General features: G+C 40.2%; 2 protein-coding genes across 4 annotated transcripts in view; one reads left to right on the forward strand and one right to left on the reverse strand.

Annotated features, from left to right (window-relative positions):
- Miox (Myo-inositol oxygenase) overlaps positions 1 to 21,483 on the reverse strand; it is a 25,432-nt gene extending 3,949 nt beyond the window's left edge. For 2 of the 3 annotated variants that reach the window (XR_011229951.1, XM_045753386.2), the window contains exons 1-5: positions 5,633 to 5,778; positions 3,244 to 3,438; positions 2,084 to 2,287; positions 1,374 to 1,510; positions 153 to 287 (exon numbers count right to left, since the gene is read on the reverse strand). Coding sequence is in view for 2 of the 3 variants with exons in the window: in XM_045753386.2 (XP_045609342.1) it covers positions 153 to 287; positions 1,374 to 1,510; positions 2,084 to 2,287; positions 3,244 to 3,438; positions 5,633 to 5,638 (677 nt within the window). In the remaining variant the exon portion in view is untranslated. Of the gene's footprint in view, positions 1 to 152; positions 288 to 1,373; positions 1,511 to 2,083; positions 2,288 to 3,243; positions 3,439 to 5,632; positions 5,779 to 21,336 lie in introns of those variants that run through there. The other variant, XM_045753384.2, reaches the window with a different exon arrangement.
- The window catches only part of LOC123765026 (inositol 2-dehydrogenase), a 25,113-nt gene continuing 4,111 nt past the window's right edge, over positions 5,786 to 26,787 (forward strand). The window contains 6 exon segments of the mRNA XM_069333438.1: positions 5,786 to 5,876; positions 19,717 to 19,841; positions 20,247 to 20,353; positions 22,778 to 22,940; positions 25,366 to 25,513; positions 25,721 to 25,880. Of these exon segments, the coding sequence (XP_069189539.1) occupies positions 19,759 to 19,841; positions 20,247 to 20,353; positions 22,778 to 22,940; positions 25,366 to 25,513; positions 25,721 to 25,880 (661 nt within the window). The 5' untranslated portion in view covers positions 5,786 to 5,876; positions 19,717 to 19,758.

A 26,787-nucleotide genomic window follows, 5' to 3' on the forward strand; every position in this document is an offset into this window, starting at 1 on the left:
GAACTTCCAGGTACCTATTTAATGCTATTTAGGTACAATGCCTAATGTGATAATTTTGATCAATAAGAGGAATCAGAAACAATGAGGAACTCTGTTCAACACACACACACACACATTAATATAGTAATGCTGTAGATCTACAATATTCTTACCTGATAATGTAAAAGGCTTCATCAGGAAGTGTACACTTGTTATGTTTCAGGACTCGGTACATGTACTCATCATGACCCCAAGAGATGTATATATTTTGGAGGCCACAGTTGGGTTCATACATGCCATACTTCGTGCTGTTGGTGTAAAACGTGTGTGCATCAAGGTAGAGTACTATACATCTTGATACTTTCATCTGTAAACTAATGCCATGAATGGTTGGTTCAACTTGTTATGAACTGTGAATTGATAAGACAATTTGCATGTTTTCATGCACGTATACAATATGGGTGGAAAGTACAAAAGTAGAATAAAAGCTGGATGCTTCATGTTTACATATCTGTTGTATGGATAATGTTTACATAATACAAAATCGTACAGGTGAAATAAGTGTTAGGAAATAATACATAAATAGGGCTCTTGAATACAGATACTGTTCAAGGACTGTGTGTAAATGTACTTAAAATAGTGAGCAGTTATAAGAGTGAAGCTGCCATTTGTTTCTCACATCAGTGTTAAGACTGATACGACCTTATCATTAGTAGCTTTGATAATATGACAGAAACAGAATTTTCAAGGGCACAGATTTTTACTAAATTTATATTACAGTGGAATAATGTTTCATAATTGCCAATTGTACTGAACTCGTGTGATTTTTGTATGTCAGTAATGCATTTGTGCATTTTGATATTATTGTCTGGTAATATAATTGTTATAGATATGCATGGTTGGATGCCTCTGTTTGACTGGACTCCTTTGTTATGAAATCTCTTAGTGGAGTGAATACAAGCTGATTTGTTTGAGAACAACTGGTACAATGACAGAAAATTTACATTTTTCAAATGAGAAGGGTTCCCTCCAGCTGAATAGAATCATTCAGAATAGAATCATGTTAGGAATGCAGTACAAAAAATGTAGAAATATTCAACAAAAATAGTTTAACAATTTGGTAGCAAAATGCATCATAATTGTGGCAAAAAAAAAAGTAGCAAACATTATAATTATTGCTGATCTGATGTAACAATGTATTTTCTGCAAATAGAGATGGAGTCTATAACTAACTGGTTAGTTTGAACTAAGTTACACTGTATTATGTACTATCATTACTGCTGTATGTCTGAGGACTGATATCTCAGTTTTGCTGTTAAATATATATACTGTTGTATCTATTCTAAATGCAGCAAGTGGAGTGTTTCCAACTGCACTATTGTACTCACACCTACTTGAATTTTGGGTTATTGAGATCTGGATTCTTGTGGAAAGTGGTGTGTCTGTAGACAATGGACTCTGGAAACTTGCATCCGACTGCGAACGTGTCCCCAACTGTTGACCATTGTGGCTCTCCATAGAAGGTCATTATCTGAGAGAGAAAAAGTGGATGTTAATGACAGGTGAGATAGTGATAACTGGTGGGTTAGTATTTGTTAAGAGTGTAAACACATTCTAACATTGTTTAATGCTTCACAGCCCAGCAGAGTACAGGAGAACACTGGGCTTTCTGTACTGGTTACGTGAGCAGTTAGGCGAGAACAAGTTAGGTGAGAAGGTGGTGGAGGCCAAGACCGTCAGTAGTTTCAAAGCGTTATACGACAAAGAGTACTGGGAAGACGGGACACCACGAGCGTAGCTCTCATCCTGTAACTACACTTAGGTAATTACTGGTTGTCTGTCTTCACTCTTCTGTTACTTGTCTTCATTCACGTACTTCATCCCCTTTCCCATTTGATTTTACAGTATTGCAATCAATCATCTGGTGCTCTGCTTTCCTCTCCCTCTCTACTTTCTGTCCCACCTGTTTCACTTGCCTTTCCTACTCTTCTACATACCTTGTGTAGACTATGTTTGTTCCCAGTTATAATGGAAACGGCCATTAGAAGCTTAAAATTAATTGATCCACTGGATGGTTTATATCTCTCCTCCCTTTCCCACTCACCTTGCCTAGATCATGGATGAGGCCAGTAAGATGGAGCCAATCATCATTTGGGTAAGCCTCTCGAAGGCGTTCAGCCGTCTGGTATGCGTGAACAATGTTGGGGATTGTAACATCTGGATCACTCTCATCTATCAGATCATTGAGCTTCTCCAGCGCCTCAAAAACTGTTGCTTCAAACTTGTTAAATAATCCCCACTGGATGTGCTGGTGGTGGTAGAGGAAAAATTTGGGCACATTAATAGTCATGCTACATTAGTAGTAGTAGTTGAACTGATGAAAGGCATACAGAAGATGCTTGAAAGAGTTTAAGTGTTGAAGTGTTATCCAACTATTTTCTTCATTAATGTTTATAAATACATAATTTCAATTACATATAAATTTTCATAAAAGTAATTTAACAAATAAATTTAGAGATTGGAATTTCCTAGAAATGTTGGCACTTTTTATTATGAGAACTCTGCTGAATTTTGTTAAGAGGAAAATTGTGCTTGACTTGGTTTTGTTCTGGTATGATTTGTGTCTTCTTTTTTCCTCTGGTGAAGCAGGTTAAACTAGTAATTTTGGAAAATAAATTAATATATAGTAGTTTCAGAGCAATATTTATAGTTCTGCCTGTGCTTGACCTATTTAAGAATATCATCTGTGAGGATCAGTAAGTCACTCATGGTTAGTTTCACTCTTCCTTTATACCTTGGGGAAAACTACCTTTTTGTGAAAGGGGTACTGTGGATTCCAATAACTTTGGGGGGTAGGGAATTGTGGCTTGTAAAGCCCCTCTTCTGGTAAAATGATAGGACACAGACCGAGATTGTTCTGCCTCTAGCAATACACTCTTGTATTTATGTTGACTGACAGAACCCTATTGTTCTGTTCAACTCTTTCTAATGTGTAGTTAAGCCAAGACTGTAAACCTAAACCAAAGATTTATGGATTTATGGATAACACTACGATGGATGAATATCGTGGTGTTATATGGAGCAAGATAAATTATAAGCCAGTCAATGCTCTTGCTTCGTCTTTCCGTGTGTTTTTCGCACATTGTCTCTGTCTCTCTCTCCTACACTCACTGCTCACTATTCCTGTCCTTTTATCATTTAAACATTGTCCAGTCATGCACTGTATCTCTGGTGACAACCTTTGTCTTCTCTCATTAACTTTACCTTGCTCTGAACATAGTCGACACACTGGTGGGTGTGCATGCTAAGGTAGGTCTGTTTCACTTGCTGCATGTGAGGGTGGCCAGAGTCCTCAGGAAATCTGCGAAATTCCCAGCCAGACTTGGTGATGGCATCTTCTGGGCGAAACACCAATGACGGGTCTATCAGCAGGACCTTCCCTTTCTCCTTGCACGAGTCCTGGGGTAGCAAGAGGTTAAATACAGAGTTTAAAGTGATGCCAAAGGGAAGAGGAGGGAGGTGAGGAAAGGGAGAGGCAGAATACCACCAAAGGAAGAGGAGATTGGGAATAGAGCCAGATAAAAGGGACAGGAGGAATATAAGGGAAGGAAGGGGGAGGGTGAGAGGGAAGTGGCTTAGAGCTTGAAGGAAGGGGATCGTACAGATACTGGAGAGGAGTGGAGCTGGAAGAGATTTATGTCGAACTTGGAGAGAAGGAAAAAGGGTGGAACTGTGGGAGGAAGAATAGAGCTTTAGAGGGAGTGGAAGGTACATAAAGCTGGGATAGAGGAGTCTTGGAGCTGTGAGAGAATTATGGAAGCAAAGTGAAGAGAGGAGCTGGAAGAAAGGAAGCAGAGTGAATCTACCTGGAATGGAGTGGAACCTGGAAGGGAGGGGAGAGGAATGAAGCTGTGAGGGAACGGAACAGGAGTGGAGATGGCAAAATAGAAAAGGAGTAGACACTGGCTAGAGGCACGTGTCCAACACAAATTCAGTCCCCGTGGCGCTGTGGTAAGACACTTGCCCCGCTCTTCGCTAGCGGTTTGGCCTGGGTTCGTTTCCTGGCTGGGGAGGATTGACTAGGCATCAATCCTTGACTGTATGCCTCTGTTCACCCAGCAGTAAATGGGTACCTGGTTGTTAAACGATTTAGGGGGATCCTATTTGTTACCTGCCCGAAACGCTGTGCGTGCACGTGGCTTTACAAGAATGTAAGAGCTCTTGTTCAATAAAAAATGACGGAACCCCAAATGTACAGTCTGTACAGTAGTTAGAAGCGACCAGACGGGATCAACCCGATCAACCCTATGGTTGCAGGATCGGGATCCTGCAACAATAGACAGATGGTAAACAGGTTGTCAGGGTCTACACATGTGCATCAACATTGGCTGATAATTATCTACATAACAGTGTGTCTTGAAGGTGGTGGAGCCGCCACTTTCAGGGAGACCCAGAAGATCAGTAAGTAGAGGCAGCTTGGCTGCTGAGGTAAGTAAAAACGTACTTCCTTCAGAAGGAAGTACGTTTTTAACGATTTTTTTAACGATTCCTTCGGAAACGTACACGTACGTTTCTGAAGGAATCGGAGAAAAAGCAAATTAGGAAAACCAGACACCAAAGAAAGCTAGTGTCTTGTTCCAGCGCCTCGGTCGCAATCCAAAAAGGAAATGCCTATTGTATCTTGATAACGCTTCCGACCTCAGATGACCTTGTAGACGTGTGTATGTATGTATGTATATATGTGTATGTATGTATGTATGTATATATATATATATAATATATATATATATATATATATATATATATATATATATATATATATATATATGCAAACAAGCTTGAATGGTCCCCAAGCATATATGCAACTGAAAACTCCACACCCTAGAAGTGACTCGAACCCGGACCGCCAGGAGCACATTGTAACTGGTGTACACGGTGCTTTAAAACACTCGACCATCAGTGACTGTAGAACCATCACCCCGACGGATCAAAGTGCCGTCGGGGTGGTGGTTCAAATAGCCTTGGCTATCACTGCCTTTTGTACGGTCACTGATGGTCGAGTTGTTTAGGGCACCGTGTACACCAGTTGCAATGTGCTCCTGGCGGTCCGGGTTCGAGTCACTTCTGGGGTGTGAAGCTTTCAGTTGCATATATGCTTGGGGACCATTCATGGTGTATGAACTAGTGGTGTATGGTTCCATTTCTGTCACACCCGGGAATCGAATCCCGGGATCTCACGATTGAGAGTGGAGAACGAAGCCAACTGTCCCGCCGCCGTGCTTTGCTTTTTTTTTTTTTTTTTTTTTGAGATATATACAAGAGTTGTTACATTCTTGTACAGCCACTAGTACGCGTAGCGTTTCGGGCAGGTCCCTGGAATACGATCCCCTGCCGCGAAGAATCGTTTTTTCATCCAAGTACACATTTTACTGTTGCGTTAAACAGAGGCTACAGTTAAGGAATTGCGCCCAGTAAATCCTCCCCGGCCAGGATACGAACCCATGACATAGCGCTCGCGGAACGCCAGGCGAGTGTCTTACCACTACACCACGGAGACTGTGCCGCTTGTTTTGTTATTCTTGTACCATCAGTCTATCCCGATGTGTGAGCTGAGAGAGTGCGTGTGAATAACTAGTTGAATGAAGGAACTCACGGCCATGGTGGTGGAGTGGCAGTCTGGCTGGCTGGATGGTTCTAGCTGGCTGGGCGGCGAGTATAGCGAACCATCCACTTTTATATATGACGGGTGGGCGCCCCTGCCCTCCCCTCCAGGCTTATCAACATTGTGCACTTGTACTGTGTGTGTGTGCCGCGGCCTCCACCATGCTTCTCTTGGCCTCCCCACCACCACCACCACCACCATCGAACGTCAGGAAGGTTGAAATCAAGAACAATAGGTACAATAAGGCCAGTAGATACTACATAAAGTGCTATTAGAACACCACAACCACTGCCATCAACACCATTATCATGAGGTCTTTACAAAAGAATCAATGAGGGGACCAAGGTTGGCAGATGAAAGGTAGCTCCATGACACAATAGCTGACGTAGTAGTGAATACTGTATAGAGTTTCATTGACTGTAATCAATGAGAAAGATGACAATGAAGGTCCTCTTCATCAATTTAATGCAGAATAGTATTGTTGATGGGATAATTGTGGATTGTTATGGCTTTATAATTAGCCACATCTTTGTGATTTTTTTTTATTTCCTGGATTTCTTTTCATAAAATCTACTGCCATAACTTTTCATAAAATCTATGCCATAACTGGCATAGTTCATACTGTCGTTTCATGGTGTATTCATCCATATCGGAGAGTATATTGTCTTCCAGTATTTTGTTAACTCCCCCGTGCCTGACAAGTCTGGGACGTGGCTTGTACTCCTAAATGAAGGTCCGGGTTTCACTATTTCTACATCATCACGGATACTAATGTCTTTATTCTTCATTACATTCACTTCAGTTAACTCCATCTTAACTATCCCGTCCGTTCCCGTCCCTGTCACTATCACAAGCCCCGTCATTCTGACTCTCACCTGCTGCATTTGCCTTGTTATTTATTTTTTTAGTGTTTCCCAATCACCGTGACGGGCTGCAACTTGTCCTCTTACAAAGAACGTCTAATTTTGCTCGTATGTGTTACATAAGGTAAAAAAATGTCGTACTAGAACATGGAAGCGGCTCGCGAAAGTGACATACTTTCTGTTTTGGGTCCTCTGGAAGGTTAGTTAGTTTAGTTCATTTATTATGCACCTCATACCCATCTTGTGGGCGGTAGGGTTACAGAGGCACATAATGGGCTCAGGGACTGAATCCCACAATTCATTTAGCTAAGCAAGTTACAATCTTGATGAGCTAGTTACAAAATTCAGTATAAGTCGTCATATCAACAATGGGTTCGAGATCGACCAAGAGTACAGTTTCTAAATTAAGCAACTGACATATGTGGAGAGCTAGTGTCACAATTGATATGTTTGTCCTGCACACCGCCCCCTATCCAGTGGACAGCGGTGGATAGGTTGGAGAGGACACTTTACATTGACCATTTTCTTATCGGTAGGAAACCTTATGAGGACGGGCTGGACGATGAGGCTTCCGGCTGGGGTGCACGGAGTACTGAACTATCCTCTTGGAGTGATAGGCGCTCGTTTGACATTTTCAAGGTTTATTAGAGATTGATTATATCATTATTTTCCTGCGTTGACTTTAGTCCTGAAGTAAACTGTAATCCAAGCCTAACGTAAACTTGTTGGGTGGTAAGTTATTATGATGGCCTGAATAACTCCAGAGTCGTTTTGCAGGACTTCAGCACAAATTTTTTTGTGTCTACACGAGTTTTTTTTTCGCTAGCAGGACCAACATATATGTGCACACGTGCATTATAAGCCACAGGACCAACATATGTACACACGTGTTGTGATTTCCACATTATCAATCATTCGTTTTCTCTTCTTTTATTGACCTCCAGGGGTTTTACTATATTATTTGTTTTGTTAGTTTCATTATTTGGTGAAGCCGTTCATTAGATTTTAGACTTTAGCGTGTAATTGATCAATATATTTTTAATTTATCTGTTTCATTAATCTCTGGTACCCGAATGGTTGATGAAGTAGGAAGCTCGTCTGAAGAAGAAATACAGATTCAGAAACACGTAGAAAAGACATCTATAGAGAAAATAACAAAGCAAGAGCAAACCAATTAATTCACACATGATTGAAAACTATTAATCTGCAAAAAGCATGTTCCAAACGCCAGCACATCTTCCCAAAATGAAAGAATTTATAACAACGATGTGGTCAATCGTCCCTCATCGTTAGTATAAGTACTTCCGGAAACGCCCCCTACTACGACTCATACCTGTTTAGAAGAATTTCCTACCACGTGGGAAGTTGTACGTCACTACTCAAAATACAATACCGAATTTAGATTGTAGCATTCTTTCGGACAATAGCATTTACATTGTTTTTATTGCCTTGCCTAATGCTTCACATAAGGTGACCAAGAACAACAGGTTACTCAGTTGATACAATGTGTGGCATTATGCAATCTCGGGCACACGTCTCTCACAAACATGTGAGCGGCATCTTGGTTGCGTCTCACCGTGCATTATCAGCTGGGAACGGGGCGGAGGTGAAGCAGAGGTATTCAGGACTAAAGTATACTTGCTGATTGGGCAGTAGGCAATTAGTAGGCCATATATACCCTCTATAGAGGTTAATAGACCAAAAGCCAAACCCCATCAACCCGCTGTCACTCGCCACCTTCATGACCGCCACTACCTCACAGGCAAGTGCCTGCCTTACAGTTTCATTTCTCACATCACCCGCTGATACAAGGATCTTTTCCCTCGCAGTTTATGAAATATTCAGGTTTCCTCCACTTGCAGTACTTCCCTTGCACGATGCCATTCCCGATGATCCGGAGGGCAGTTCATTGTGGCGTGTGAAGCCTCTTGTTGCCAAAGGATAGTAAACAGTGTTCCATTCTCAGGGTTGATTTTTTTGTTGGGCCACAGAGCCATATCCCATCCGGTTTGGATCTTAATTTCGAATGCCATGTAGAGATTTAAATAAATTGTAAAGGTTATAATAGTAATATTTGACCATTGTCGGGACAAGAAGCTTGTGGAGTTTTTTGAGGTCCCGCCCTAGACCAGATGCTGATGGTCCTCCAGGATGTAACCCATAACAGATGATGAACAGCGGTATCAGGTGTAAGAAAACGTGCTCAAACGTCACTTACTGTCGCGGGAATCAAACTCGGGACCAATCTAACGTGAACTGACATCCCCAATCTTTGCATCATCGTGCGAGATGGGATGCAAGATGAACCTCTCTTCCTCTTGACCTACACTGTAACCTTTCATATGGCTTAGGACAGCAGCACACTCGCATACACTTAAAGTGTCTCAACCAAAAGAAATTATTTTTTTTTGAATAGGAACGATACATCTGAAAATTATACCGGTAATTATTCAACACAAAACTATTATTAATTATACATCTTTTAAGTTTCCCTTCCTCTAATTACAAAAAATATTTATCGTCATAAAGACAGCCATAAACAGTACTTATTTTGCACTACAAGGGGTGCTTGGCCCGGGTCTCTCCCTAATCTCCCCTTCCCCCAATCTCTCCACTTTTCGCGAGAACGGGTTGCGGGGAAGGCACTTAAAGTGTGGCACTGGAGCCGACCCCGACTGGGCTATAATACTCCCATACACCACATGCTCCATGTGCGAAAGTTGGGTGAGACTAGCCCCAAGCGTCGGACCACAACCTTGGAAAGGCACAGACATTCTATCTTATAGATATAGATTAAATACATCAATACATAAAAGATTGGTAACGGTGCTGATGCCGCCACAGAGCCTGCTGGCAAACAAGACCCACCCATTGTCTGCTTCACACACCTTCCACCGGGTATTATCTCGCTGCTTTCCCATTGATAACATAATTATCATAAACTCTTTAACAAGTGCGACGTCTGTGTTGCGGGGGAGAAGCAGTTCTGGCTGGATTGTATGACTGCGGCACAAGCGGTGCAGATAACGTGCCACCACCTGCAGCTGTTGGCAGTGTGGCAACATACCCTCACAACACGGCTCACCGCTTCAAAAATATGCTGAGAAATCTAGATATTCTGAACGGTAGAGATTGCAGTACAGCCTAGTCTTTAATATAGCTCACATGTTTTCGTGAAGCTTAGTCCAACATGATTAGTATAGAAACTTGTGTGTGTTGGTGACATTTAAATATACAAGATATAAGTTATTCTTTTAGTACTTGGAAATCTGTTACAATGATTCGTAATGTAGAATAATTTATACATAACTTACCTGGCGCCGTAATTAACTGATCATGGCAGTTGGCACTAGTTTTGTTTTTGTTGGCGAGTGGCGGAATAGCTACATTGACGTAATGGGTACCAATGATCTTTAAGCTAAACAATTTACATTAGTGATTATATATATAATTTAAATTTGTATATCATGCAGCCTCTCACCCATACAGGTGGCAGCGCAGTGAGGCTACCCTCACCTGCAGCGCTTCACACAGTAAGCAGCAGGCTTGGTAGATCTTCCTATTTTTGGTTGAACATCATTTTGAATGTAAGACAAATTTCTTGGCATGTGTGATAAGAATTAATTCTAATTTTTTGAATTTGCGTTCCCCTCATAGTGAGGCAGGTTGTTGTGCTGACGTAGTGTACATTTGGTCAGGTCTATACATCAGCCGCTGGTGCAAACTCCCCAGAAATGGTGCTGCAAACTTCCAAGGATACTTATAACCTAGTCCAAGAACAGGTAAAATCTGGGAGTCTGCGGATTTTATAGGATGATGCTTATAGATGTATGGCTTTTTTTTTTTTTGCATGGTAGTATGATGATAGATGGAATAGCTGGTGTCGATTTTACTTTGTCTCAGATCTACAAAGTTTTGTTGAAGTTCTTGGTATACTATTTTCTCAGACAATCCAAGGTTATATTGTTACCTCATATTAAGGTAGATTCTTTTGCTAACTCATCAGTTTTATTGTGCATTTGAAGGAAAACATGAAATGGAATCTACATGATATAGGTTCTGTTACCACCTTGTATCTGCATCTAGCTTCAGACAAGGATGTTACTACTGTGTCGGAAAGAGTTGAGCGAAATTAAGGACAATAAAGGATCACTTAAATTAATGTGTCATGTTTGGAGCTCTGTACACATTTGAGTGCAAGGAATAATACCAGTTGTCCGGTATGAAGGGTTGAAGTTCAGTTGTTTATACGGACGCCCCACTCAAAATATGAGCCATCACTCATTGTCAGGACAATTGTCATTCCAACTGCACTCGTAGGGTGGTGTGGGCAACCATCAGCGTATATGGCTTGAGAGACAGTGGTTACTAATATGGCTTAAGACATTGTACTTTGCCACGAGACGAAGCTTGGACTGATCTTTAATTTGTTTCTTGGGAGGGATTATAATTTTTAGGGAGGTAATCTCTGACAGTGTAGGGAAGTACCATTGGTTCTCTTGGTAGATGTTGTGAATCTGATACATTCTGAGTTCAGTTACAGTTTCAGTGGCCCATTTCGAGCATTGTTGACGTGAGTGAAGAAGGCCTGGAGGGCTTCTGTGCAAGTGTTGGTCTAGACTAGCCGAGGATCTAATACCTGTGAACTGCATCATTTTAAAAATTCTGACATTTGCGCCATAATCTGACTGATACCTGTCACAGCCATGAGAACTCTGAGCCTTTCTTTATACTGATTACAGAATCTGATTACAACATAACCATACAATTGGACCTCAAGACCAAAGTACTGCATATGAATCTGTTCACACAGTCAAGCTGGCATCCATCACGTGGCTGCATCTTTACCACCTGCTCCTTCCTCTCCCGGTGAGCGCCTCTTTACTATCTTTATTTTCTCATATGTAAAAGCTAAGCCAATAATGATAATAACAATAATAATAATAATAAACCTAGAGAATTCTTCGTTGCAATTGCGTACCATTTATACATCTTAACTTCAAAACAATTGATCAATTGTTAACTACATAATTATGTTTTCGGACAATTACTGTACATTTTAAGCTCTGTGATATCTCATCCTAAAAACAAGTATGTAGTACAAACATGTAGCAGTACAGTTGGCTTCGTTCTCGACTCACAATCTGGGATCTCGAGCGGGACAGAAAAAATTGGGCACGTTTCTTTCCACTTAATGCCTCTGTTCACCTAACAGTATACGGGAGTGAGGCCAAATGTTGTTTGGTTACATCCTTGGCAGGGTCAGCAATTCCATCTTAATAGGGTAAAGAGGGGGGGGGGACCTAGATACAAGCCTAAATAATATGTATACAAGCTACCTGTCCCCGGCAAAACAAATTATTAGGTATTTTATTTCCCAACAAACGTGTTTGTCCAAGGCCCCGAAATGCTGTTTATTTATAACAATTATACGATGGTTATGTAATATTGTTTTCAAGAATAGTGTTAAAATATTATGTATAAGACTGCTAATTTCGCCCTGCGGTTGTGGCAAACCTTAATGTCCTGACCTGTGTCCTGATCTGTAGATAAACACAGAATTAACATTTAATCACCGATGTCTAGAATTGGAGCCATTAAGATGAACAAAACCAAATCAAATCACATGTATGTGTTCCCGAGTCTGGCAACCACTTGTGCGTCATTATATTGCAGTGCAATTTGCCTGAAGTCAGATGAAACGTTCCAGAGGTCTATGGGAAGGGTGGCAGTAGGGATGACTGTGGCTTACGGCTCCTTACATAACCAATCCTCGTTGATCTTCGTCGTAAGAGTGAGTCTTCAGAGTGGCAGTATAGTGGTGGAGGCTACTTGAGCAAGAGGCTATCAGGTGTGTAGTAACTGTTTATGGACACACGCAGAGTTGTCTGCTGTTGTCTGCTATTACAGTATCTTATACGGTGTGTAGCAGCACAGCTCAGCACCGCAGCTCACTCGTATATAAATTGAAAAGGATGTAACATGAGGATTTGAACAGATCAGCATTCACAGCCACTAGTGTGGCTGTGAATGCTGATCACCCAGCATTCACCCCCGGCAGAATTCGGCTCAAAAATCACGCTCAGGAGTCAAATTTCCTACATTTCAGATATTTTGAAAACTGCAGGGGGGTTTGGGCAACATATGACCCATCGCCGTTTTCAGTAATTGGCATATTTTCGGTGTAAAAAGTAGTAATTTAAAAATGAAAATAGGTGCAGAGAGTCAGAATTCGGCTCAAAAATCACGCTCAGGAGTCAAATTTCGGACATTTACGATATTTTGAAAACTGCAGAGGGATTTGGGCAAAATATGACCCCTCGCCGTTTTCAGTAATTGGCATATTTTCGGTATAAAAATTCGCAATTTGAAAATGAAAATAGGTGCAGAGAGTCAGAATTCGGCTCAAAAATCACGATCAGGAGTCAAATTTCGGACATTTCAGGTATTTTGAAAACTGCAGGGGGGTTTGGGCAAAATATGACCCATCGCCGTTTTCAGTAATTGGCATATTTTCGATGTAAAAAGTAGTAATTTGAAAATGAAAATAGGTGCAGAGAGTCATAATTCGGCTCAAAAATCACGCTCAGGAGTCAAATTTCGGACATTTCAGATATTTTGAAAACTGCAGGGGGGTTTGGGCAAAATATGACCCATCGCCGTTTTCAGTAATTGGCATATTTTCGATGTAAAAAGTAGTAATTTGAAAATAAAAATAGGTGCAGAGAGTCAGAATTCGGCTCAAAACCCACGCTCAGGAGTCAAATTTCGGACATTTCAGATATTTTGAAAACTGCAGGGGGGTTTGGGCAAAATATGACCCATCGCCGTTTTCAGTAATTAGCATATTTTCGATGTAAAAAGTCGTAATTTGAAAATGAAAATAGGTGAAGAGAGTCAGAATTCGGGTCAAAAATCACGCTCAGGAGTCAAATTTCCTACATTTCAGATATTTTGAAAACCGCAGGGGGGTTTGGGCAAAATATGACCCATCGCCGTTTTCAGTAATTGGCATATTTTCGGTATAAAAAGTCGTAATATGAAAATGAAAATAGGTACAGAGAGTCAGAATTCGGCTCAAAAATCACGCTCAGGAGTCAAATTTCCGACATTTCAGATATTTTGAAAACTGCAGGGGGGTTTGGGCAAAATATGACCCCTCGCCGTTTTCAGTAATTGGCATATTTTCGGTATAAAAAGTCGTAATTTGAAAATGAAAATAGGTGCAGAGAGTTAGAATTCGCCTCAAAAATCACGCTCAGGAGTCAAATTTCCGACATTTCAGATATTTTGAAAACCGCAGGGGGGTTTGGGCAAAATATGACCCATCGCCGTTTTCAGTAATTGGCATATTTTCGGTGTAAAAAGTAGCAATTTAAAAACGAAAATAGGTGCAGAGAGTCAGAATTCGGCTCAAAAATCACGCTCAGGAGTCAAATTTCGGACATTTCAGATATTTTGGAAACTGCAGGGGGGTTTGGGCAAAATATGACATATCGCCGTTTTCAGTAATTTGCATATTTTCGGTATAAAAAGTCGTAATTTGAAAATGAAAATAGGTGCAGAGAGTCAAAATTCGGCTCAAAAATCACGCTCAGGAGTCAAATTTCCGACATTTCAGATATTTTGAAAACTGCAGGGGGGTTTGGACAAAATATGACCCATCGCCGTTTTCAGTAATTGGCATAATTTTGGTATAAAAAGTCGTAATTTGAAAACGAAAATAGGTGCAGAGAGTTAGAATTCGGCTCAAAAATCACGCTCAGGAGTCAAATTTCGGACATTTACGATATTTTGAAAACTGCAGGGGGGTTTGGGCAAAATATGACCCCTCGCCGTTTTCAGTAATTGGCATATATTCGGTATAAAAATTCGTAATTTGAAAATGAAAATAGGTGCAGAGTCAGAATTCGGCTCAAAAACCACACTCAGGAGTCAAATTTAAGACATTTCTGATATTTTGAAAACTGCAGGGGGGTTTGGGCAAAATATGACCCCTCGCCGTTTTCAGTAATTGGCATATTTTCGGTGTAAAAAGTAGTAATTTGAAAATGAAAATAGGTGCAGAGAGTCAGAATTCGGCTAAAAAAAAAACGCTCAGGAGTCAAATTTCGGACATTTCAGGTATTTTGAAAACTGCAGGGGGGTTTGGGCAAAATATGACCCATCGCCGTTTTCAGTAATTGGCATATTTTCGGTGTAAAAAGTAGTAATTTGAAAATGAAAATAGGTGCAGAGAGTCAGAATTCGGCTAAAAAAACGCTCAGGAGTCAAATTTCGGACATTTCAGGTATTTTGAAAACTGCAGGGGGGTTTGGGCAAAATATGACCCATAGCCGTTTTCAGCAATTGGCATATTTTCGGTGTAAAAAGTAGTAATTTAAAAACGAAAATAGAAGCAGAGAGTCAGAATTTGGCTCAAAAATCACGATCAGGAGTCAAATTTCGGATATTTCAAGTATTTTGAAAACTGCAGGGGGGTTTGGGCAAAATATGACCCATAGCCGTTTTCAGCAATTGGCATATTTTCGGTGTAAAAAGTAGTAATTTGAAAATGAAAATAGGTGAAGAGAGTCAGAATTCGGCTCAAAAATCAAGCTCAGAAGTCAAATTTCGGACATTTCAGGTATTTTGAAAACCGCAGGGGGGTTTGGGCAAAATATGACCCATCGTCGTTTTCAGTAATTGGCATATTTTCGGTATAAAAATTCGTATTTTAAAAATGAAAATAGGTGCAGAGAGTCAGAATTCGGCTAAAAAATCACGCTCAGGAGTCAAATTTCGGACATTTCAGATATTTTGAAAACCGCAGGGGGGTTTGGGCAAAATATGACCCATCGCCGTTTTCAGTAATTGGCATATTTTCGGTGTAAAAAGTAGTAATTTAAAAATGAAAATAGGTGCAGAAAGTCAAATTCGGCTCAAAAATCACGCTCAGGAGTCAAATGTCGGACATTTCAGGTATTTTGAAAACTGCAGGGGGGTTTGGGCAAAATATGACCCATCGCCGTTTTCAGTAATTAGCATATTTTCGGTGTAAAAAGTAGTAATTTGAAAATGAAAATAGGTGCAGAGAGTCAGAATTCGGCTCAAAAATCACGCTCAGGAGTCAAATTTCCGACATTTCAGATATTTTGAAAACTGCAGGGGGGTTTGGGCAAAATATGACCCATCGCCGTTTTCAGTAATTGGCATATTTTCGGTATAAAAAGTCGTAATTTGAAAATTAAAATAGGTGCAGAGAGTTAGAATTCGGCTCAAAAATCACGCTCAGGAGTCAAATTTCGGACATTTACGATATTTTGAAAACTGCAGGGGGGGGGGGGGGGGTTTGGGCAAAATTTGACCATCGCCGTTTTCAGTAATTGGTATATTTTCGGTGTAAAAAGTCGTAATTTGAAAATGAAAATAGGTGCAGAGAGTTAGAACAGGGTTGCCTGATTGGGCTACAAGTAGCGAATTGGGCTACTTTTGAGAGCCCCGCGCTCCCAAATTTTTAATTTCGCTACTTGCGACTTTTTGGGCTAGTTTAAACGCAAGTTGGGCTACTTTGGGCTGTTAATATTAAGAAACTCAATGATGATTATTTATGCTTTAATAATATAATCTGTACAAATCACAGCCGAGTCTAACAGCCTGATTGACTAGACCACTTACCGCAGGAGAGCCCTGGTCAGAGACCGGCCCCTGGGGATGTTGATCCTAGGAACCTTTGAAAGAAATAGTAACCGCAAGGCAAGGTAATCCTCCCCAGGGGCCAGAGATTTCCCAACCTTAATTGTTAATAATACTTCATCCCAAGAGCTACACCTGGTTCCACAGATCTTCATTAAAGGGGAGAAAGTTATCTAGAAATTTACAGATTGATAAATGATGGGAAAGATCCCTTACAGTTAATACCTTTGTCAGGAAGACGATGGTTGGCAAGGAGCGGTAGTGTAAAGCGGCCGTTTGATCAGTGGGGTTCTCTAACAACTCATTACCAAATAGCTTTTTCCTCTTGTGATAAATATGTTGCAAGGCAACTATTTTCAATGTACGCTGATCCCTCCAATAAGCTATATTTCACATGTCTCAAACCAATCCTAAATGATTTTGAAAGGATGAATTTACTTTATCAAAAGATGAAGCAGATCAGTATAGCCTTCACACTGTCTTAGAAAACTTCACTCTTGGAATACTCAGAAGAATCTTTCGTCCTCATCATGCAAAGCTTCATGTTAATTTGGACTACAATTCTATGTATCTGCCCCTGGAGAAAGTGGACTTTGGTTACGAATTTTCAACACTTCGGGCCACTAACAGACAAAACAATTTTACAACCCAGGAAAAGTTTCAAAATGTTCAAGAAAGATGCGATAATTTTTTAATGAAAGCTTGCAAATAGCTTCTTTCTCGTATTCTAAGTAATGTTGAAACTATAAAAAAAGGTGAAAAATCTGTTACCTATCATATGCCTTAGCTTACATGGCCACCATTTTCGGAACTTCCGTTAGTATTAGCCGACCAATCTAAGCTTAGTGAAATTGAAAGTCAGTGGCGCCTACTGTTAACCACTGACTAGTCCAACATTTGTAAGGGACAAATTCCGACATCTGAATCGTCATTTTAGACCAAGACAATAACTGTCAAGAACACTGCTGGCTATCCCATACTGATTGACCTCACTGAGTTTGTGTTGAAAATATAAAGCTTGCCAATCAGTAATGCCCTGGTTGAACGGATATTTTCAAGAGTAACGTCTGTGAAAACTAAACTGAGAAATCTTGAATGGGAATGGGACTTGAGCTTTTGACATCAGTCTTGAGAATCAAAACATATCTTGAAGACAATGTAACTTGTTGCTCGTCATTTGAACCACTCATGTCAATGCTTAAATATGAGTCTGCAATATACAAGAACGAAGTTGTGGATGCAGATCAAGATCTTGATAATCTTCAACTGTAAAGACGTGGAAGGACTCCACACCCATTAGGCTTCAAACAGTAAATATTGGTAAGTTATCCTATTATCATATTGGTTAAATATATATATGCAGAGATAATGTTAATAAAACAATTAAAATCGTTTAATGTACTCTATATATCATAATAGATTACTTTGAAACCCGTATCAGTCACTAAACAAAAAATTGGGATACTCTTATTACAAATTCGCTACTTTTAGACCGTCAGCTCGCTACTTTTAGCAATTTAAATCTGGCACCCCTGACCCCCGCTAGTGTCCAAGAGAGGCCCACACCCCTCCCTTACACAGGCTACCTCGGTGCTCTCCATGCAACTCTCCATACACTCCTTAGACAATCTGTTATTTATGCTGTAAAAATTCTTTGGGGACTGTTGGACCCAATACAAACTGTCTCGCAGCATAACTGTTCATCATTATGACAACGTAACTGGTCTGTGAAGAATACCTGAATTTACCTGAGGGCCACTATCTCTGAACTGGCCTCGACAAGATTTTTTCAAACTGGATTTTGAATTGAAGTAATGTTTTGGCATTTACGGCTTCGGAGGGTAGGCAGTTCCATGGGTTTATGAAATAAAGGGTGAAAAAGCATCTATTTTCTGTCTTGCACTGTGGCTTGTTGAGCCTAAAGCTGTTGCCCCTTGTATGTATTACATTTTGACATTTTAAAGAAGTGGTCTGGATTAATACACTTCATCTTGTTCAGTATTTTAAATGTTTCGATGAAATCAGTCGTGTCATGTCGTTTGTTAGTCCGGTGGCCCGCAACCATTCTGGTATGAGTCGACTTAGTTCTCAGAATTTTTGTCGTTCTGTGTTGAAGTTTCTACAAAACAGATGTGCCCCTTTGAAGGTGATGTCTCCATGCTTGGATACAGTAGTCCAGATGGAAGCGCACAAGAGACTTGTACAGAGGATTAAAAACTTTCTTTTCCTTGAAGTCAAAGGTTCGTCTGTCTATTCGTAAAATATGGTTAGCTTTTTCTTTTTAGTGCAGCTCCCAGTTCTTGTGCAACTGTCAATGGCTGGTGGATCCTAACTTGTAGGTACACTGTACGCTTCTTCATCAATTTGATTCATAGTATTGTTGATATAATATTTGATGTGCATTGTAATGCACAACATGCAAGCTGTGCATTTTTTTCAATATTGAAAAGCATTTGCCAGTTTTCTTACCATTTGTTAAGTTAATGTAGATCTCTTAGTAAGGCCTCAATATCGTTTTCGCTTTCTGCTCTACCATCGCTCTTAATGCCATCTGCAAATTTTGTCATTGATGTAGAAGACAAAATAGGTTGGCCCGAAAATGAAACCTTGCGGTACACCACTCTTCATATTTTTCCAGTCAGATCCATTTCTATTTAAGACAACCGTATGCTTTTCTTTGTTTCAGCCATTGTTTTATCCACTGTAGCATTTGAATGTTTATTCAATGTGTTTTTAATTTCTTTGCCAGCCTCTCACGTGGTACCTTATGAAAAGCTTCAGAGAAGTTCATGAGTACTACGACCATTGGAAGTCTTTTGTCTGAATAGCAGAATATGATTTAATTTTTAAGAAAAACATTGTGTTGATTTTATTAGATTGTGCACTGTGAGATAGGGAAGCGAGTCCCCTCCTTCATGATTCTCTCGCGAGCTGGCAGATATGAGCGGCTAGGCTGAATGGTCAGTAGATTTCTGCTGAGCACTTTCTACCTTTTCTTTTTTTTAGAGATGTGGGTGACATTTCCATACTTCCAATCTAGGGGAAGGGGGGGGGCCTTGCCCAGTTCATAAATAACATTAATTATACATGGTGAGCGAGTCTTGAACGAGAGAGAAAATATTACACATTTTCACGTCCGTGGAAGCCTGATGGTTCTTTCCCTGCATGGAGAACAGGCGCTGCTTCATGATGGTTTGTTAGAATAAGTTAGATAAAACAATGATTTAAGTTTTACCCGAAACGCTTTGCGTAGTAGTTGCTTAATTTTTATGCGTAACTCCTGTACCTAGAGTTGTTCCCTCATCTTGTTCTCTGTACGCACATTCTTATGGCTAAAATTATTATTATTATAGGGGAAAACTCTCTTTGCTGCCATGTCTGTGAATACAGAGCCCTTTGTTGGCAACAATTTAACATATTAAAGTCTTTGAAGATAATTTAAATTTGGGGACAAATTACACTGGTTATATTGTAATAAATACAACATACAGTATGAAATTTGCTTAATCTCTGTTATAACTCCATCTTACTGTCTAGGTAGACTACTAACTCGTGACACGGAAGGTCATCTGCAGCAGCATGTCCACGGTTAAGTTTGCAGCTCCCTCACCCTACAGTCAGGGGAAGCAGACTGCTCACATCACTGACTTTAAGCACCACGGGTGAGCCTCTCGCCACATACAGTTCTACAGTAATATGGAATAACTGCAGTTGTGTAAACAAGACTCAAGTGTGGTGATGGCGATACTACGCTTATCTGTATATATTTATAACAACACTAGCAAAGCAGGAATTTATTTTAGTAAAGATGTGTTGACCAAACCACACACTAGAAAGTGAAGGGACGACGACGTCTCGGTCCGTCCTGGACCATTCTCAAGTCGATTTTTTAGAATGAGAATGGTCCAGGACGGACCGAAACGTCGTCGTCCCTTCACTTTCTAGTGTGTAGTTTGGTCAACATATTTCAGCCACGTTATTGTGACTCCTCGTCTAATGAAGATGTGTTTGACTGAGATATGAGTGATGAGGTATGAGCAGCATCATCATCATCTTCCCTCTTACAGGTACGTGGTGGGTGCTGGCCTCGACACTGTCAAGAACAGGTACACTGTGACCGTACCAGAGGACCTCAAAGTTATCAATGTGGCACTGTTTGCTTTAGGCCGAGCAGGTAATTATTTATTATGCCCCCCATACCCATCTTGTGGGCGGTAGTGGAAAGGGGTTACAAAGGCACATAATAGTAGATAAGCAAGGCGAGATGGTGAATGATTCCCTCCCTTACGATTCCCTCCATGAGCTGACATACATGTGAGATTAGGCTGACTGGACGCTAGTGCTCAGCTCTCTCTACCGAATTTTAACGTATAAATACCCAAAGGATAAAAAATGATGTACTATAATTCATAGCCGCTCGCAAAATTGACGTGATGCCCCGTTTTCTATGCGTGAATCTGCGCGCGCGTGCGTGCACACACACACACACACACACACACACACACACACACACACACACACACACACACACACACACACACACACACACACACACACACGCACGCGACAGTTGAGAGGCGGGACCAAAGAGCCAGGGCCTAACCCCCGCAGGCACAACTAGATGGTTACTTACAGATAGGGGAGGCGGGGGTGAAAGGGAAGGACGTTATATTACACTGGAGCCAAAGAAATCTTTTCGAGCAATTGGAAGCTACTGAGCAGCACTGAGGGACGTGTCGGCACCACTACTAAGTACTCACCTAGTTGTGTTTAGGAGGGGGGGGGGAACTGATTTTTTGCTCGTTGGTCCTACCTCTCAACTGTCAATCAACTGGTGTCCTGAGGTTCCTGAGCCTATTGGGCTCTATCATATCTATATTGGAAATTTTTTTCTGACCGGTTTTGGCAAATAATAGCAATGGCCAGTGTGACCTGAATGTTAAGGGGCTGACTTATTGGTGTGCACAAAGTGTGCCGCTCCTCTGGTGTTGGGAGCCCACGCTGCTCGCTTCTAACAAAAAGTCCCAACAAAAAAGTGGCAAACGACTTATAAAAAAGTACAGCACCAAGTACAACAGCAAGTGATGAAGGGCCTCACGGGAGTGAGACCCGACCGACCCAGGGAAGGTAACCCTGAATCACAAGGGAAGTACTTACCGGAGACCTAGGGAAGGAAACCCAGGGCACATGCAGCCCAGTAGACTTGTAGGAACACCTGACCACACACACACAGCCGGCAAAGCCAGACAAAAGCTTGAGGCCAGAGAGGACTTCCGACACTTGGCACATCAGTCGATGAACTGTGGGTGATGCGGCCCGCTGGCCTGAGCGAGGTCTGCTCTCCTCCCTGTTGGGGGAGGGTGAGGGGACTTGTTTCACTGTTTTTTATTGGAGGAAAGGGGGGGGGGGAGCTCTGGGCTTCTGTTCGGACGTAGGTTGCAATTTTAACCAGTAAGAGGATTGTAATGGTTCACCTACTCGGTGCCTTCCTTGGTCGATGGCAGAAATGACAAATTCTAAATGTAGAGAGTTCATGTGGCTATTGCTCCCCGCGCCTCGCTGAGAGGGCCAGGTTCTGGCTCGTGGCCCCCAATAGGCACTCGAACTCCCAGGACTGATGGCACCAAACTAATATGGTACATGTCAGTTTAATAGCTTCAGGAGCTCGGGGAGGGAGCTTCCAGGGCTCCCATTAAAAAAAATCCAAATCTGCCAACAAAAAAATCCGTATCCACCAACAAAATATTATAATCAGCCAACAAAAAAATAACAAATCCGACAAAAAAATAACAAATCCGACAAAAAAATCCAGATCCGCCAACAAAAAAATCCCAATCAGCAAGAAAAATAAATAAATAAATCCACCAACAAACAAAAATCCAAATCCACCAAGAAAAAAATCCAAATGCGTCACCAAACAAAATCGCCAACAAAAAAATTCAAATCCATCAACAAAAATCCAAATTTAACAAGTAAAAAATTCCAAATCCTTTAACAAAAAATTAAAAATCCGCTAACAAAAAATCCAAATCGGCCAATAAAACATCTAAAACCACCTACAAACAAAATCAAAACCTGTCAAAAAAAAATCCAAATACACCAACCAAAAAAAAATCGCCAACAAACAAAATCTAAATTTGTAAAAAACAAAAAAACAAAATCGAAATCCGCCAGCAAAAAAAAAAAAATATTCCAAATCCGCCCCCCCCCAAAAAAAAAAATATAAGCGAGAAGGGAAGTAAGGAAACTATCAGTAGAAAGCGCCAAGCCATTGACTATATAGCTCTTGAAAGGGATCAGGATAATGATTTGGGATGGGATGGGACAGGGGGGGAAGGAATGGTGCCCAACCACTTAAGACGGTCGGGGATTGAACGCAGACCTGCACGTAGCGCGGTTCCTGTTGTAGTAACCGCGCAAGGTAGCAAAGGCAGTAACGATCATGACATTCCTGTAGACTCACTGTTCACATTATTACTGAAATTTTCATCCAATAGCAATAGGCTAAACCCGCGATGACAATGTAAATGAAGACTGGAAAATTTCATCAGTAACCAAAAGTCAGTTTATATTAATTTACTTCATTGGTCATTTTCAGGCTCTATTCACCTGACAAACCTTATGAGAAACTCTCGTTTTTACCTTAAGTACGTTGTGGAAGCCGACCGCAGGAAGCTACTCCGTGTGCAGGCTGAGTGGAGACTGCCTAACACCGCTCTTCTTTCACCTGATGAAGCAGAAAAAGTTTTTCAAGATCCAAGGTCAGTCTGTTTCACAGTTAGTTTCTAATTTGATTTAGATTTTTTCTGGTACTATATAACTATATGACCACCAACCTGCTATAAAAACCCTGGCTGGTTTACAGGTATGTAACCAAATGAAGGCGCTGTACCTTCATATTTCTTGGATCTGTGACAGTGACACCAAGGCTTTGTGGGAATAGAAAGATCTTCTGGACTCATTACAATGAGCAGCCAACATAACCTGCTCATAGAAATGAATATACAGCACTACAATTTACCCGAGACATACCTGTACAATAAAAGTTCAAACTGAATTCACCTGAGGGTCACTAACTCTCTAGTGGCCCCGACGAAGACAGTAAGCCGGCGGTTTTCAAAGGTTCTCCCCATTTGTCCTGATGATTTTATCGAGCTGGATTTAAAAATTCAGCAACGTTTTTAGCATTTACGGCTTTGGCGGGTAGGAAATTCCATGGGTTTATAACCCTATGGGTAAAAAAATAATCTGTTGTCTGTTCTGCATTGTGGCTTGAAACCATCACTCCTTTTTTTTACATCTGACCTTTTGAAGTGATCTGGATCAACATCCTCCAAATTGTTCAACATTTTAAAAGTTTTTATGAGATCAGCCCTGTCATGTATCGTTTGCTGTATTGTTAGCCCTGTGGCCCTCAACTGTTCTTGGTACGGGTAGCTTAGTTCTGGAATTATTTTTTGTTGCCCGGTGTTGAACTTTCTCCAAGGCAGCTATGTCTTTCTGAAGATCAAATCTCCACCTTGGATACAATAATCCAAGTGGGGGTGCACCTGAGATTTATACAGTTGAATAACTACCTTCTTTTTCTCGAAATCAAAGTTTACTTGACTATTCCTAGGGTTTGGTTAGACTTCTTTTTAAAAAACTGCAACTCCCACTTGTTGTGCAAATTTCAGTGAATGATGGATTTTGACTGTAACTGTACTGACTATAACTGTACAGTGCATCATTTGATTCCAGCACATTGCCTTGCTTTCATCTTCCAACATATTGTCCTTTCATCTTCCAGCATGTTGTCCTTCCATCTTCCAGCATATTGTCCTTCCATCTTCCAGCATGTTGTCCTTCCATCTTCCAGCATATTGTCCTTCCATCTTCCAGCATGTTGTCCTTCCATCTTCCAGCATATTGTCCTTCCATCTTCCAGCATATTGTCCTCCCATCTTCCAGCATATTGTCCTCCCATCTTCTAGCAGATTGCCTTCCATCTTCCAGCAAATTGCCATTCAGTTTTCCAGCTTCCCACATTTCAGAACATTATCCTTTCAAATTTTGGTACATTATCCTTCCATCTTCCATCATATTGCCATTCCATTTTTTAGCACATTACATTTTCATATTCCATTCCACACTTTACTACAATATTCTATATATTGTATATTAAATTTACAAAAAACTAATAACACTAATAATATTTCGGCAAACAGGTCAAATTTATATGATGTATATATACACACGGTAATTTTGAAGATCGCTAATGGATAGAGTGGTATGGGACAACAAATAACTATCCTTATTGCAGTTCATGGTGTGTGAAATTCAGTTTAAAGAGTAAAGGTGACAATTGTTGTTGTATATGTACCATGTGATAACAAAAGTGAGAATAAAAAAATGGGGGAGGAGAAAGAGATCAGTGTACTGTACTACCAAGGACTTGTAGATTAATTGTAATGCATGATATCAATGGTAAAGTGGATCTGATCTTGAAAATAGTACAATGGAAGTACTGTAATGGTGTTTCAGGAATATGTGACAATGTCTGTACAGTACTGTATATTGAAAGATGCAATGAGAGTTATGTCTTAATAATATATACTGTGTTTGAAACAAGGTTTATTCATAAATATATGGTAAATGGTACAGAGTGAATTGTGAAAATGTACTATAAGTTTAACTGACCAGCAGGTTCTTGTTGACAGAAGTATGCTCAAGTGTGTATAGTCAGCGAGAGGAATAAATGAAGGTCTGCAAGATTCATGTTGATGCTGTGAAAGACATGAATGGCAAAAAGTGTGATCATACCTCATAAAGATCCAAGAGGTAAAAGAATAATTGCCGAGTAGTATTGAGAGAGAACTAGTACACGAATACAAAAAAAAAGAAGTTTATAATGAACTTGGAGATGGAGACTATGCGATCCTAAATTATCACAGGGCAACTTTTCAATTATGGGAGTGCAGTGATGGTTTATTCACCACAGATGTTGATACCGCTTTAACTTTCTGTAAACAAAATTAGTAAGTGCATTGATGTAATTGATATAGTGTTATTTCCAAACAGATACCTAGGACTGTGTTAAGGAGTATTAATATAAGTTCCATAAATGTACTTTTCTCATACAGTAGTTAACACAAATTTAAATGTATGTTCCTTCTTGAATTTTAACATAATTATTGTTTTACAAAGTGTCCATGGCATCATTATTGCCACACCAACCTTCTTGCACAAGGATCTGGTCATTCGAGGTCTGAGTACTGGAAAAGCCATCTTCTGTGAAAAGCCCATTGCTGAAGACACTGAAGGAATCAAACATTGCTATGAGATGGCTCATAAAGTATGTATAAAACTGTTCATTCTTTATGTGATGATACTTTCTCAACATAACTAATTTATTTTTTTTGTTTTCTTCATATTAGTCAGATCACATAACTGCATAATTAATATAGTGCAGTACTGCACTATATTGTACACAGTACTGTACTATAGTTACAAATTAATTTAACCAAAATTTTATATTCTCACCAATCATATTTCCACATAGGTAGGGAAGCCCATCCTATGTGGATTTAACCGTCGATTTGACCCCAGCTTCTGCTATCTGAGGGATCAAGTACAAGCGGGCACAGTTGGGCAGGTGCACATGATCAAAACTGTTGCCAGAGACTCTCCTCTACCCTCTGTAGAATATCTTAAAATATCAGGTGAATTTATATTCAGAATAATCCAGGCATAAATGTAATCAGGATAATAATGTTTTGGTAAGCATTAGATGAGCCTAACAGTCTCCAAAGATGATTCTAACTCAGATGAGTGATCCTAGTGACTCAGATGAATAATTCTAGATTCAGACGAGTCTAACCAGAGAGCCAAAGTTCAACCCCCCACAAACACAACTAGATGAGTACAGTATCTCCACAGAACACTTTCATAATGAGAGGTAATAGAATATTTCATAGAAGAAATATTGCCAGTACTCAAAGTCTCTCCTTATGAGAATTTTGAATATCAGTAAAAAGTTTATGCAGAACATGTAGTGAAGAAGTCACAATATCAGGGCTGGAACAAACCAGAGCTTTAACCAAACACATCTGTCCATCCTGGTCCATTATCAAATCCAGGATGGACAGAAACATCCTCATCATTTTACAACTATTAATGTGTAGGTTTAGTGGTTTATTATATACGAAACATTTATAAATTTATATGGGCACACAGATTTAAGGATCTACATAATTTATATGAGAATTGTTTTTATATTGCATGTCAATTTTTATGGCACATAAGTTTAGGGAAATAATAAACTTTTGGATTTTCAACTAGAGTACCATGCCAAGAAAAATAAAAGTAAAAAATAAACAAAGAAATAAGGCTTTGACTAAATATGAAAATCCCCTTTTGGAGCATAACTTGTTTTTTATTTATTTATACAGTATACACAAGAGTTCTTACATTCTTGTACAACTATTTCCTAGCTTCCTAAATAAAGTAACGATATGCTGTGTCATATGACGAGAATCATGTAATCAGACACGATGACATTCTGGCACTGGCACTATAGGCATATTTTTAATATGCCCCAGCAGGGTCACTAACAGACCCTGGACACCA

This window comes from Procambarus clarkii, chromosome 29, assembly GCF_040958095.1.
Source record: "Procambarus clarkii isolate CNS0578487 chromosome 29, FALCON_Pclarkii_2.0, whole genome shotgun sequence".
NCBI classification, from domain to species: domain Eukaryota; kingdom Metazoa; phylum Arthropoda; class Malacostraca; order Decapoda; family Cambaridae; genus Procambarus; species Procambarus clarkii.